This window comes from Mytilus galloprovincialis, chromosome 1 (assembly GCF_965363235.1).
Source record: "Mytilus galloprovincialis chromosome 1, xbMytGall1.hap1.1, whole genome shotgun sequence".
Lineage (NCBI taxonomy): Eukaryota > Metazoa > Mollusca > Bivalvia > Mytilida > Mytilidae > Mytilus > Mytilus galloprovincialis.
The window spans coordinates 21,461,207-21,474,094 of NC_134838.1; the positions used below are offsets into that span (position 1 = coordinate 21,461,207).

The 12,888-nt window shown below is 34.1% G+C and overlaps 2 protein-coding genes across 2 annotated transcripts in view; both read right to left on the reverse strand.

Annotated features, from left to right (window-relative positions):
- The window catches only part of LOC143069181 (jouberin-like), a 377,039-nt gene that overhangs the window by 87,546 nt on the left and 276,605 nt on the right, over window positions 1-12,888 (reverse strand). The window lies entirely within an intron of this gene.
- Window positions 9,176-10,417, reverse strand: LOC143062050 (uncharacterized). Its single transcript, XM_076233902.1, has one exon. It carries the CDS (start codon window positions 9,503-9,505, stop codon window positions 9,176-9,178), a length of 330 nt encoding a protein of 109 aa, XP_076090017.1. The 5' UTR covers window positions 9,506-10,417.

Sequence of the window (12,888 nt, forward strand, 5' to 3'; positions counted from 1 at the left end):
GAACAAATTTCAAAGCAAATGAATACATCTTGTAAATGTTAAAACAAACAGTCAATAAATGATATGAAAAATAATATTTCGGTTAACAAAAAATAGTAAACGTTGTTATAAACGGATATGAAATATTTGACTAAGTAAAACCATAGGACAATAATTATTTTTTTCTCCCCGGACCATTGTCAACTAGATTTGGCATAAACTGATTGATTGTTACTTGGCCATGAAAAAGTGGAAAGACCCAATAAACGTCAGAAATATCAGAGACATATTAATTATATAGCCTGTGAGTTTCTGACTACATATAATATAAATATGTCTTAGAAATTGTTTCTGCACTTAAATGCATGTAGTAAGTACTTTCCAAGATTACAAAGTTCATTAGTTTTTTCAACAAAAAGTAAGTGTACTAATGTATAAATCGAAGGTCTATTCCAATTATACTTTTTACGTGTATCACTATCATGACTTTTATTTGTACATTGTTCTCTACTACATATATATCACACATAAAACACATTCTACTATATTTACTTATTCCATAAAAGTACATAGATTGTGTGAGGACAGACAAATTTTCGATATTCATTTACAAGAAATATAGCCGTATAATTAAGAAAGTTAAATGCAGTTTATTTTTCTTATGAATATGATTTTATGAAAAAATACAATACTTCATATTGTGAGAAAGAATATATCTCAATGTTACAGACAATAAACTTCTGTCTGACCATCAAAATGTCGGACAAAAAGTTATTCGATCAGACTTATATTTGCAGATATTTCATTTGAAAATATAGTTGATAAAGTTAACGTTAAATTTCTTTATCGGTCAGAAAAAAAACACAATTTGGTGCATACTGTAAGTACAGCTGAGCTTGATTATCAAATGTTTGTTGGTAATAACTTTCTGCTCTGTTCTATTATCAACTATCAACAGTACATCTTTCTTCTAAAGTACTATATCTTTGATGTATAAAAAGCTTTATATTCCTTTGAAATCTATTTTTATTATAAACTGTAAACAATAATTTTCAAAAAACAGCTGCTGCATATATGTGTACGTAGATGTAATATCCAGTTGACAATGGTTATACAAAATAAAATGCATGTTCAATTCAATTTATTCAGAACTATAAGTAATGAGGTCTGAATAATCTTTTGTAATTTTTTACCATTTTGTCATGTACATTCAAGTGCATCCGACTATTTCAAACTGTTTTCATATTTTCTCCTTTGAATCATTGGGCAGTTCAAACGTAACAGTTGCCATTTCATAATTTTAGATAACATTGGTTTAATTTTCAATTAGGATTCTACAACCTTTCAAAACGAACTTTGATGATGCTGACAATAACTGATCAAAGCTCTCAAGGTTGACGGTTGGACGAATACTTAAAAAAAACCAAACTAACAGCATCAGATGTACTGTTTGCTCTTGGCATCAATTTCAGAGTATTTACTTATTTCAAAAACTCACATTTGAATACACAATCTAGTGGACAATGAAAATACAAAAACAGTATAAAATACATTGAACTAGATTTGAACACTATTTTTCTACTTTTCCTTTTCAATGACTTTGTAGGTTTATAATACATTCTTTCTCCATTGATTTGGTGGACTGTTTAATATTAGAGGAGTACCGAAGGACCTAAATATCGAAATATGCTATTTCTCAATGTTCACGCATATTTCGATATTTAAGTCCTTCGATACTCCTCTAATATGCGTTGCAGCACATATTTACTATATACTTTTTGTTCCTCCCTTAATAAGCTTTTGAATGAGGTATAAGGTATATCTGTAATTAGGGGTTGAAGGGTCACAGCAGTCCATTCCATTATTCAAAATATCTATTTCATTCTTCAAAATTGGCTATTTTTTAATTTTCACGCGTATTTTTGCATTTAGGTCCTCGTAACCACTCTATTGGTCATTGTTGTACAATTGACTTGTTATATCTATAATCAGAGGATGAAGAATAGCAAAGGTCCAGTGAAAATAAAAAAAAGACAACGTAGAGTTTTTTTTTTTAATTTTGATATACATGTTTTAGTATACAGGTCGTCCATACATTGAACCAAGGAATTTCTGTTAAAAATAGTGAGGAAATCCCACTAGTTTATCCTCCGAAACAAAATAAGTAAAAAAAATTAAAGATTTAAAGATATGTTTTTTCTTTCTTTTTTTCTTATATAATTTGAATATTTGTTTAATAGATAACACCAAAAAGACGAATTTAGAAATACGGGATATAGCTATAGTGTCTTTCAATTTTTTTATTTTTGTTTCACTATTCACCGCTGCAACTTGAATAATGAAATATAAACTATTTCATCATTCATTATTCATCACTTAACATTGAATAGTGAATAGTGAACTATTTCATTATTCATTATTGAATTTTGAATAATGAAAAATTAATAATGGACTTACTTCAGCGTGATGTTTACGCCATTTCTTTTTTCGGTATTTGTAAAAAGCCGCTCATCGTTCAATTTCACAAGAAATCTAACGAGAAAAATACTCGTAAGTTTTAAGTTTTAAAGGTATTGTGATCAAAACATCATATAAACTTTCTAGTAATGAGAAACTCATTCTTGATAGAAAGGTATATAACAGTTTACACTGGACATTAAACAACCAACAATCAATCAACTAACATATGTCCAAGGGATTATTAGTATGCATGTACATGTATATATATGCCAGTTACCATATACATATATTGAATAATCAACAAAAAAGAGTGCTGTTAAAAAGAAAAAAATACCATTAGGATATAAAAATAATTCACTTTTTTGTTCAAAATAATTGGCAATTTAAACAATCCGCTTTCCGAAGAATGTTTAGTTTCCGTGCTATCGCTCCGCGTGGGAGCATAAAATTAATAAATCGATCTTTGTAGCACAATTTATAATATACAGTCATTGGACAAAAGTGAGTTCCCAGTAAAAAAAAGTCTTATCATTTCAACTAAAATCGATATTTTTCAAAAAAATATTACGAAGTAACTGTATGAGCGATTTTCATAATATTGATACCAAAAGATGTAGAATTGTCTGAAGTTTTATTGTTTATTTGGTTATAATATTATTCATGCCCATTTTAATTTTCTGACGAGATGAACACAAAGAAAAATATTTCTTAAAAGTTTGCTATTATTCTGACCAAATTAAAATTGTAAAAATTTGCATTTGTGTTTAACTCATCAGATGATGAAAACGAAACTCCAGAAAATTTTGACTAAATAAACAATAAGTTATTTTTTTATATTTTTGATGGGATGTTGAAGTTTCTAGAATATAGAAAATACACAAGAAAACCTCTCAATACACTATCAAAATGCGATTGGTGTTCATACGTCTTCTTATATTATAACTCAAACATTTGCGAAATAACGCAAAACTTTCTGAAATAACGGAAACCTTTGAGAATTAACTCAAATTTTTTGTGTTATAACTTTTTGCATTATAATGCAAACTTTTTCGAAATAACGTAAATCTTTGCGAAATAAAGCAAACCTTTGCAAAATAACGCAACCTTTGCATTATAACGCAAACGATTTGATTGTAATTATTCATAAAGTTTTGAATATTCAATAATAAAAAAACTGTTTAATTAAATTTACATTTCATTTTTTATGATGTAACTTGAAAGTAGTATTTTCTATTTTGCACGTCCGTCTACCAGTAAAATTTGGTTGTCATTTTATTAATAGAAGATCCGTGATAGCCATGAATGAATGCAGTAATGCCATTTCCCGTCAGGCGTCAAACAGTAATTTTCGGCTACCGTTGGCGTTAAATTGGTTAAAATTTTACCGTGAGTCGTCTAAATATCCTTATCTTGATTCGTCAGAGGTCTCAAATAATTATCGTTAGCGTCATTTTTGGAGAAAAAAATTAACGTCATGCGTCAAAATCGGTGGATTATTTTATCGTCTAAAAGAAAGTGTACATTTCATCGTCATGCACCAAAAATTACCGTTAATGTCATTTGGCACGAATTTTTACCGTTATTCGTCATGATGGTACCCCATTACTACCCTCATGAACAAATGGCCAAATCATTTTAATGAATATACATAGGAATAAGGGAATACTTGTATCGTAATTAAACACACATTTAGAAAGATTTTTGTATCAGAAAATTACATACATTAACGTGCTACACGAAAATTTGAATTAAAAGGCGAAGGGTTTGATATTTTTGATTTACAGGAAGTGGCAAAGTAGAAAAGAACAAAAAGAATTTCATACAATTGTTGACTATATATATATATATATATATATATATATATATATATATATATATATATATATATATATATAGTCAAATATACAAATTTATCTTTCGGCTTGAATAGCTGCCTCACTAAACTGAAGTTTGAAACCCCATAATTTTTTGATAGAGAATATTTTTGCGTTATAACGTAAAGGTATGCGTTTTTCCGCAAATGTTTTTTAAATCTAGTGAAGTAGCTATTAAAGATGCTTGGGTAGCAAGTCGAATGTGTTGTACATAATCATTATAACGTTATAACGCAAAGGGATGTGTATTTTTGCCATTACGGTGACCCCACTTTTTTATTTCCTTATTTTGTTTAGATATAAACAACGCATATTCTATTGAATACTCATCGAGAAATTATTGGTCAATTTTTATTAAACTTAATTCGTTTATAGTTAATAAGTATCAAAGGTACCAGGATTATAATTTAGTACGTCAGACGCGCGTTTCGTCTACATAAGACTCACCAGTGACGCTAATATCAAAATATTTATAAAGCCAAGCAAGTACGAAGTAGAAGAGCATTGAGTATCCAAAATTCCATAAAGTTGTTTCAAATACCGTTAAGGTAATCCATTCCTGAGATAAGAAAATCATTAGTTTTCGAAAAATTCAAAGTTTTGTAATCAGGAAATTTATAAAAATTACCACATAATTGGTATTCATTTCAACACCGAAGTGCTGACAACTAGGCTGGTGATACCCTCGGGGACGAAACGTCCACCAGCAGTGGCATCGACCCAGTGGTGTAAATAGTTATCAAAGGTACCAGGATTATAATTTAGTACGCCAGACGCTCGTTTCGTCTACATAAGACTCATCAGTGACGCTTATATCAAAATATTTTTTTAAGGCAAACAAGTACGAAGTTGAAGAGCATTGAGGATTTAAAATTCCAAAAAGTTGTGTTATAGATATTTTATAAAAAAAGGCGGGAAAACTATTAGCAACTTATCTTCATAATTTTCTACTCAGAAAATGGTAATATTAATAAAATAGTTTGAACTAACAACTAGGTTACCAGTACAGACAAGTTTTATTGGATACGGACTTTTAAAAAAATAATACACTGCTATTGATAGGTTTCCAAATTCCGTGAAAAAGATTGCGTTTTAAATCGAAAACGAGGTCGGTGACCCCATTTTTTTATTTGCTTATTTTGAAGCTTTTACTTAGTCTAAAGTAAAAATAAAATATATGAAGCTGTTATAGGTAGATCTGAAATCTGAATAGAAGGATTTGTCTTTAAATACTAGAAAGCAGCGTTATGTCGACTTTTCCATAAGGTAGGTCAACTGTTGTTAAGTCATACACCAGATCAGTGACTCCGTGTTATCAGGCTATGGTGAATTCAGTCCAACAACAACAAAAATCAGATTCCTTAGGTCAATTTACTAGTATGATTGCATTTTTGTTTTTAAAACTGACCTTATTAGCAGAAATTGGAGCGAGCTTGATATGGAGAGCGGATGAGCTCAGCCTTTCAGAAAAAATGCAAGAACCCTTGTTGTCGGCAATATTCCTTAATCATTTGTTCTATATTCGCGGGTCTTTTATATGTTAAGTACCCAAATAAACACGAATAAAATATTTTTTGTTGTAATATTTTGCTCTCAATAAAGATAACGTCTGCTATCCGTATTGAAAAGAAATGAGACAGAGATTGAATAATTATCAAACCGGAAACAGGGTAACCCGTTCCAATTCCGAAACCATCTTGATACCAGACGGTGAACTAGCAACCCTTTATTATAACGAAAATCATGTATACAACATATTGTAAGCCACCCGAGAGCATCCTGTCCTATACTCGGTAGTTTACTTTAATAACACTAAAAATACAGTATGTGGCTCATGTAGCAACTCGACATTTGTATTAAACTTCCTAAATTACTTGTCAGGTATGGTCTTCGGAATGTTTAATATGTATGTATTGAGCGATCCCTTGTATTCGAGTGTTACTGTGCTAATTTTGTTCCCAACGGCTTTCCATAGTTTTTATATTTGAACGAGCGTCCTCCAACATCTATTGTTTTCATCAATGTAAATTCATGTGTTTTTTTTTATGTGTCCAAGTTCAATAAAATAAAGTTATCTTTCCAATGTTAACAGTTTTTATTTGTTCACTGTTAAAAGTATGTAAATAAAGGCAACAGTAGTATACCGCTGTTCAAAACTCATAAATCCATGGACAAAAAACAAAATCGGGATAACAAACTTAAACCGAGGGAAACGCATTAAATATAAGAGGAGAACAACGACATAACACTAAAATGTAACACATATAGACAAAATCCCACGAGAATAACAAATATAACATGTATATATAACATCAAAACCAAATACATGAATTTGGGATAGACAAGTACCGTGACACGTCTTATCGCAATGTGAATTTACACTCAAAAATAAGAGAAAACAAACGACACAACGTTATAATGTAATACACACAGAAACGAACTATAATATAACAATGACCATATTCCTGACTTGGTACAGGGCATTTTTAAAGGAAAAAATGGTGGGTTGAACCTGGTTTTGTGGCATGCCAAACCTCGCACTTTTATGGCCATGTGAAATATAACATCAAAATGACAACACAGGACTACAATATAAATAAATTGGAGAACACAATTGACAAAGAATCACACGAACAACAGCCAACAAAAGGCAACAAGTTCAAAATTTTAATACGCCAGAAGTGTATTTTGTCCACACAAGACCTATGTGTGACGCACAGATACAAAAGTTTGAAAGCCGAAACGAGTACAATGTTGTAACATTATAACATCGTAAAACTATATAAATAAACAGTTGCTTTCAAGTGTACTGAATCATAAATCCTTAAATACATATTTGTGGTGTCCGACGTGGTGGGAGATAGCTTACTGTACAAAAGACGGCTAATTAAATATCATTAAACTTCATTATGTTATCCTTATTCTCACCTAAAGGTTATTGTTGCTTTATTTGTTTTTCAAGGTTTGAACTTGCCGCCAGCAAAACTTTGGGCTATCTGCCATTGCTGAGTGCTCGCGCGTTTATATACTAAATTGTAATTGTCACGTGACATACTAATCCAATGGAAACTTATCCTTTCCGGGAAGCCGGAACTATAAAAATTTCAGATAATGAAAAACATAATATACATATCATCTTAAGTTGTCCGAACATTGTCCTTATACATAAAATATCAAAACAAAGCTATAGCATCTAAAATATCGATACAGAAGCTTGAAATAAACAATCGGACACCACTGCGCGCGCATTGATTTAGCAGACGATCTGCGTTAGTACATAATAAGTAAATAACATACAACATAGTTCATTTCAACCATCTAAATATTTACAATATATTTGTGTCCGGCAGGGTATACTTATAAAATATCTTATCTGTGGTATTAAAAATACGATATTAGATCAATTGTCCAGGGGACGAATTGGTATTTAAAGATATAAAAACACTTGTTTCTGTCCCCACAAAATGGCAGACGACAAAGTCTCCGTAAATAAACAATTGCAGTTGAAGTATTTTCCTATGTATATCAGGCATATTAGACGTTTAAATATGAATATTTGGTTACAAGAAATGATCCTTAATACGGGAATTACATGATATATAGCATGTAGAAGGTAAGCCATGAGTAATTACATACATTCCCTGCCGTAACACTTGTACAACAAAAAAAAAATGTAAACAAATGAAAAATTCATTCCACTTCCAGTGTTTTACACATTAAAAATTTGATTAACTTGATAATTATCACCCTAGTACCAACATATGTACACACCTAACTTGTAAAACTATGTTTTAGCTAATGAAATGCCTCCCCCTGTAATTTATTGGCAAACAAAATGTAACTTTGGCCTGTGAAATCCATAAAAAAAAATTAGTAAATTAATGCCATATCTTTGATTACAAAAAAAAATGTTTTACTTACTCGTGCGAGCCAAGTTACTATGCGTAAGAACACAACCGTTATGTTTAAAAGAATAATATTTCTGTTTCTGAATTTATAATATCATAACAAGTATTTCCAATGCCTTACACTTCCCCCAACTTCAATATATATTAATTCTCCTGAATTAAAAAAAACTATCAGTATAAATGTGTTATTTAAAAGAATTGTTCATAAATTGTCTTTCTCTTCATTGGTCTTCACCAAGTCTAAGTTGTACACCCATGGCATCAATTGTGTTCAAGATAATGTCTGTTGATGTGTCTCTCTTTGATGATGATGCTTCAATCATATCAAGCAATTGTAAGGTGGTGGGGTCGTCTGTTTTACTCTTAATGATATTGGCAATTGCTTGGTACAGATAGTATCTAGACTTAACTGTCATTGTATTGCCCTCTGTTGACTGTGGGGTTTTCGTGCCTGGAAGTGCCAAAAAGTGATACTTTAATTTGCTTTGAAAATTGAAGCTGTTTCCCGGTGTTTAACTCCAGTGCAATGCTAGCATACTCCCAGTTGAAATATCTTTGTTCAGGGGACATGTTTTTCCAGTTCTTCGGGGGCCATTTCACTTCAGCTGGTATGGTAATCAAAGTTACGATTTCTTCTTTTTCCCATTCCCTCCTTCCAGCTGGGAAAAGTGGCATCCCACCTCTCCTTAAAAGTTTGTCTGCTCTTTCACTGGCAGTGTAAAATTGTTCACTTTGCAGGTTCTTTCCTTCCTGCAGTCTCATTAGTTCTGCTTCCTCTGACCTGGTTTCTTCTGCTAATCTCTTGATTTCTGCCTCCTCCTGTCTCCTTAGTTCTTCCTCTTTCATTCTAATTTCATCATCCTGTTTGTGTTTTTCCCTTCTCTTTTGTTCTTCCTCCTCCACCTGTTTCTGTTTTTCCTGCTTCTTACGTTCTGCCTCCTTCCGTCTGTTTACCTACTCCTGTTTCTGTGTTTCCTGCTTCTTACGTTCGTCCTCCTTCCGTCTTATCTCCTCCTGTTCCTGTTTTTCCTTTCTCTTTTGTTCTGCCTCCTTTCGTCTGCTTTCCTCCTCCTGTTTCTTTGTTTCCTGTTTCTTTCGTTCTTCCTCCTTCCGTCTGATCTCCTCCTGTTCCTGTTTTTCCTTTCTCTTTTGTTCTGCCTCCTTTTGTCTGACTTCATCGTCCTGTTTTTGTTCTTCCTGCTTCTTTTGTTCCTCCTCCTTCCGTCTGTTTTCCTCCTGTTCCTGTTCTTCCCTTCTCTTTTGTTCTTCCTCCGTTAATGTCATTTCCTCATCCTGTTTCTTGTCATCCTTTCCTTTCTTTATTTTCTTTGCCTTCTGTTCCTGGTGGTTAGTTTTTTCTTTCTTTTCTCTACATTTCTCTCTTCTTCTTTCTCGGTCTTTCTACCCTTCTTCTGGCTTGTTGCTTTCTCTGAAATCTCTGGTTCTTCATTGTCGCTATCGTCTTCCAAAATAATATCAGATGTTGATGACGTTTTCAGTGGTGATAGAGGATTTGTGACGGCTATTGTCTGTTTTCCTGGAAATAGTTCATCTGACGTTTTTATATCTGTTATATATTCCTCTGATATTGATAGTTTCCTAGCAACTACTGGAGTCACTATAGACTTTAGTTTACCGTCTATAGAGATAGAGAAGGTATGTGATCCTGCATATTTTATGTTTACTAGTGCTGTCATTCTTCTTATCAGAGCGTCAAGCATTTTGTGGTCTCTAAGAACCAGGTCATTCAAATGGATCATATAAAATCTTATAGACACTCCAAGGTCCAGTTTGAAAATGGCTGTAGAGTCCCCAAGTCCCAAAGTTAGTTGTTGGAGGGCCAGCCCTTCATAGATGGTGGGGCGTGTTGGTGAGTAAGAGCCATTGGGTTTCTCCGACTCAACCTCTTCTTCTTGCGTACCTCTTACCATTTCCTTCGGACACTTCCACCCTAGAGTCCAATCCTCTTTCTTTCTGTTGGTGTTGTCAACCCTGTTCAAGAATTCCAGAACCTCAATCCTGGCTTTCATTGCTTCTTGCGAATTTTCGTTGGATGGTAGGATTACCTTAGCATAGGTCTCTGGGTAGTTTGCTATCCAAAACCCATTGTTTTCGCTCAGGAAGCTATAAGGCATGAGTTCTATTTTACTGCGGTGATTGGCCATGACATGCTCTTTAAGGTCGACCATCCTCCTGTATGACTTTTCTCCAGGACACCAAACACAAACGACCGAAAGCCGTTTGTGTGGTGCAGCTGTCAGATGATTCTTCAATTGTCTCCGTGTCCGGAACGTCATGGGACACAGCCAACACTTCACCTCAATTTGGGATGATGGTCTCATTCTGAAATTGAATCATCAATTATAAATCCCTCCACCATACAACATATAATAATATAATACATAATATCATGTAGTGTCCTGTAGTGTGACTATATTTGTTTGTTTATATGTGTTTAAAATCCTCCCCCCCATATGGCATATGCTGGTAGTAAATGGATCAGGCTAAATTCCAATTAAAAATATGATATCCACCCCCTTGGTCTCCCTATTCCAAAAATCTCAAGCCTCCTCAAGACAGAAAGTTGTCGTTAATTGCTTTCCGCCGCGCAGCTTGCGCATACAAAAAAAAAAAAAAAAAAAAAAACGCTTGGCTGTAGTTTAATCTGCCATTCTCCTGGCAGGAAGGATCATCCTTCCCTTACAGCCAATAATATGTCCTGAGAAACAATGGCCATTTGTCTCCCTTACATATTCTTCCAGAGTGGATCCAACTCTAGGAATTCCATCATGACTTTCTCCAGTCTGAGATAAGTCATACAGTTACTCTTGAACATAGTAACTCATCAAAACAATTAAAAACGTAACAACTTTTACAACTAATTTCGGCTATTTAAACAACGATGAAAGGCATCTCAAGCCTTCCTACTGGAGAACCAAGTGGGCGGATTCCGTCCTTGATAGGGCAGTAGTCTATCAATGTGGTAGACCTTCCCTGGCTGTTTCTTTGACCTTCTCACAAGGTAAGTGATGTCGTCAATTTTCCTTGTGACAACATATGGTCCTTTCCATTTTGATGTCAGCTTATGACAAATTCCCTTTTTCTTCGATGAATCATAAAGCCATACAGCTTGACCTACTTGTAATTCGCGCTTTACTGCTTTCAAGTCATAGTGACGTTTTTGATACTCAGAATTCTGCTTAAGATGTTTCCTAGCAAGTACATGTGACTTTGACATAGCGTCCTGTAATTCATTTACATATTTATCTGTTTCAGGGGAAGTGGATTCATTTGGTCCATCAGGACGTGGAATAACAGCTTCCATAGGAAGAAATATGTTTCTGCCAAACATCATCATGTTAGGGGTCTGTCCTGTACTGGCGTGAACTGATGATCTGTATGCCATCATAACCTGTGGCAAAATCTCATCCCAGTTTCTCTGATAATTTTGACAATAAAATGTTAGCATGCTTAGAAGTGTTCTGTTAAATCTTTCTACGCTTCCGTTGGACTGGGGGTGTTGACTTGTACTTCTAGTTTTGTCAATTTTAAGTAGATCACACAGATCTTGAAACAGCTTTGCTTCGAAAGACCTTCCTTGATCAGAGTGGAGCTGTAATGGTGAACCAAACCTACAAATAAATTCATTCACGATGGTACGGGCAATGGTCAGGGATTCCTGGTCCGGAATAGCATATGCTTCAGTCCATTTAGAAAAGCAGTCGCAAAGGACAAGAACATAACGGTTTTGACGTTTTGTTAATGGAAGTGGACCAAGAATATCAATCGCAACACGTTCCATAGGCTCGCCAACCAAGTATTGACCTAACGGAGCCTTGTTCCGCTTCAGTGATTTCCTAGCAGCACACTGGTCACATTCCTTGCAGTACCTTGTGATGGAGCTTTTCATAGCTGGCCAGTAAAAGAGTTGCTGGATCCTACTTAGCATTTTATCTGATCCTAAATGACCTGCAGATGGAACGTCATGAAAAATTTTGGTACCAGGAGCTGCAATTTGAAGTTGTCTACATCGTCTTTATCAGAACAATAAAATTTTCTATAAAGCATGCCATTGTTTATTGTTAGCCTATCCCATTGTCGCCATATTGTTTTCTGGAATGATGTTCCTTTTGATACTTGGTCCCAGTCAGGTTTATTTTTCTTTTCTTGAAGATATGTCACAATGAGTGACATGTCTGGGTCTTCCAATTGGCATTGTCTGATACTATCAGGGTCCCATCCATCTATGCAGTAGCCACTTGGTGTAGCACTAGACTGATTACCTGTCTGACTTCTTGTACATACTCGTACTATTTCTATTCTTGGTGTTGGTTCTTCATTTTCGTGTCACTCCTGGTTAACAAAATCAGTTTCTTCAAGTTGGATTTCGTCTGTTTCATCGTCGCTTGTGTGGTTTCCAGATTCTTGTCTCTCGCTTGATTTACAAGGTCTTCTGGACAGAGCATCGGCATTTGAGTGTTTCCTTCCAGCTCTGTGTGTTACTGTCAAATTGTAAGTTCCCAGTTCTTCGAGCCATCTGGCTGTTTGACCAGTGGGTTTCTTTAGATTTTTCATCCATGATACAGCTGCATTATCTGTGCGCAGCAAAACTTCCTGGCCATATAGATAATGATGAAATGTCTTTAGTGCTATAATTACAGCAAGTA

Bases quoted from the DNA above. Each gene is read 5' to 3' on its own strand.
- LOC143062050 (XM_076233902.1), bottom strand. From the start codon at position 9,505: ATGACATTAACGGAGGAAGAACAAAAGAGAAGGGAAGAACAGGAACAG.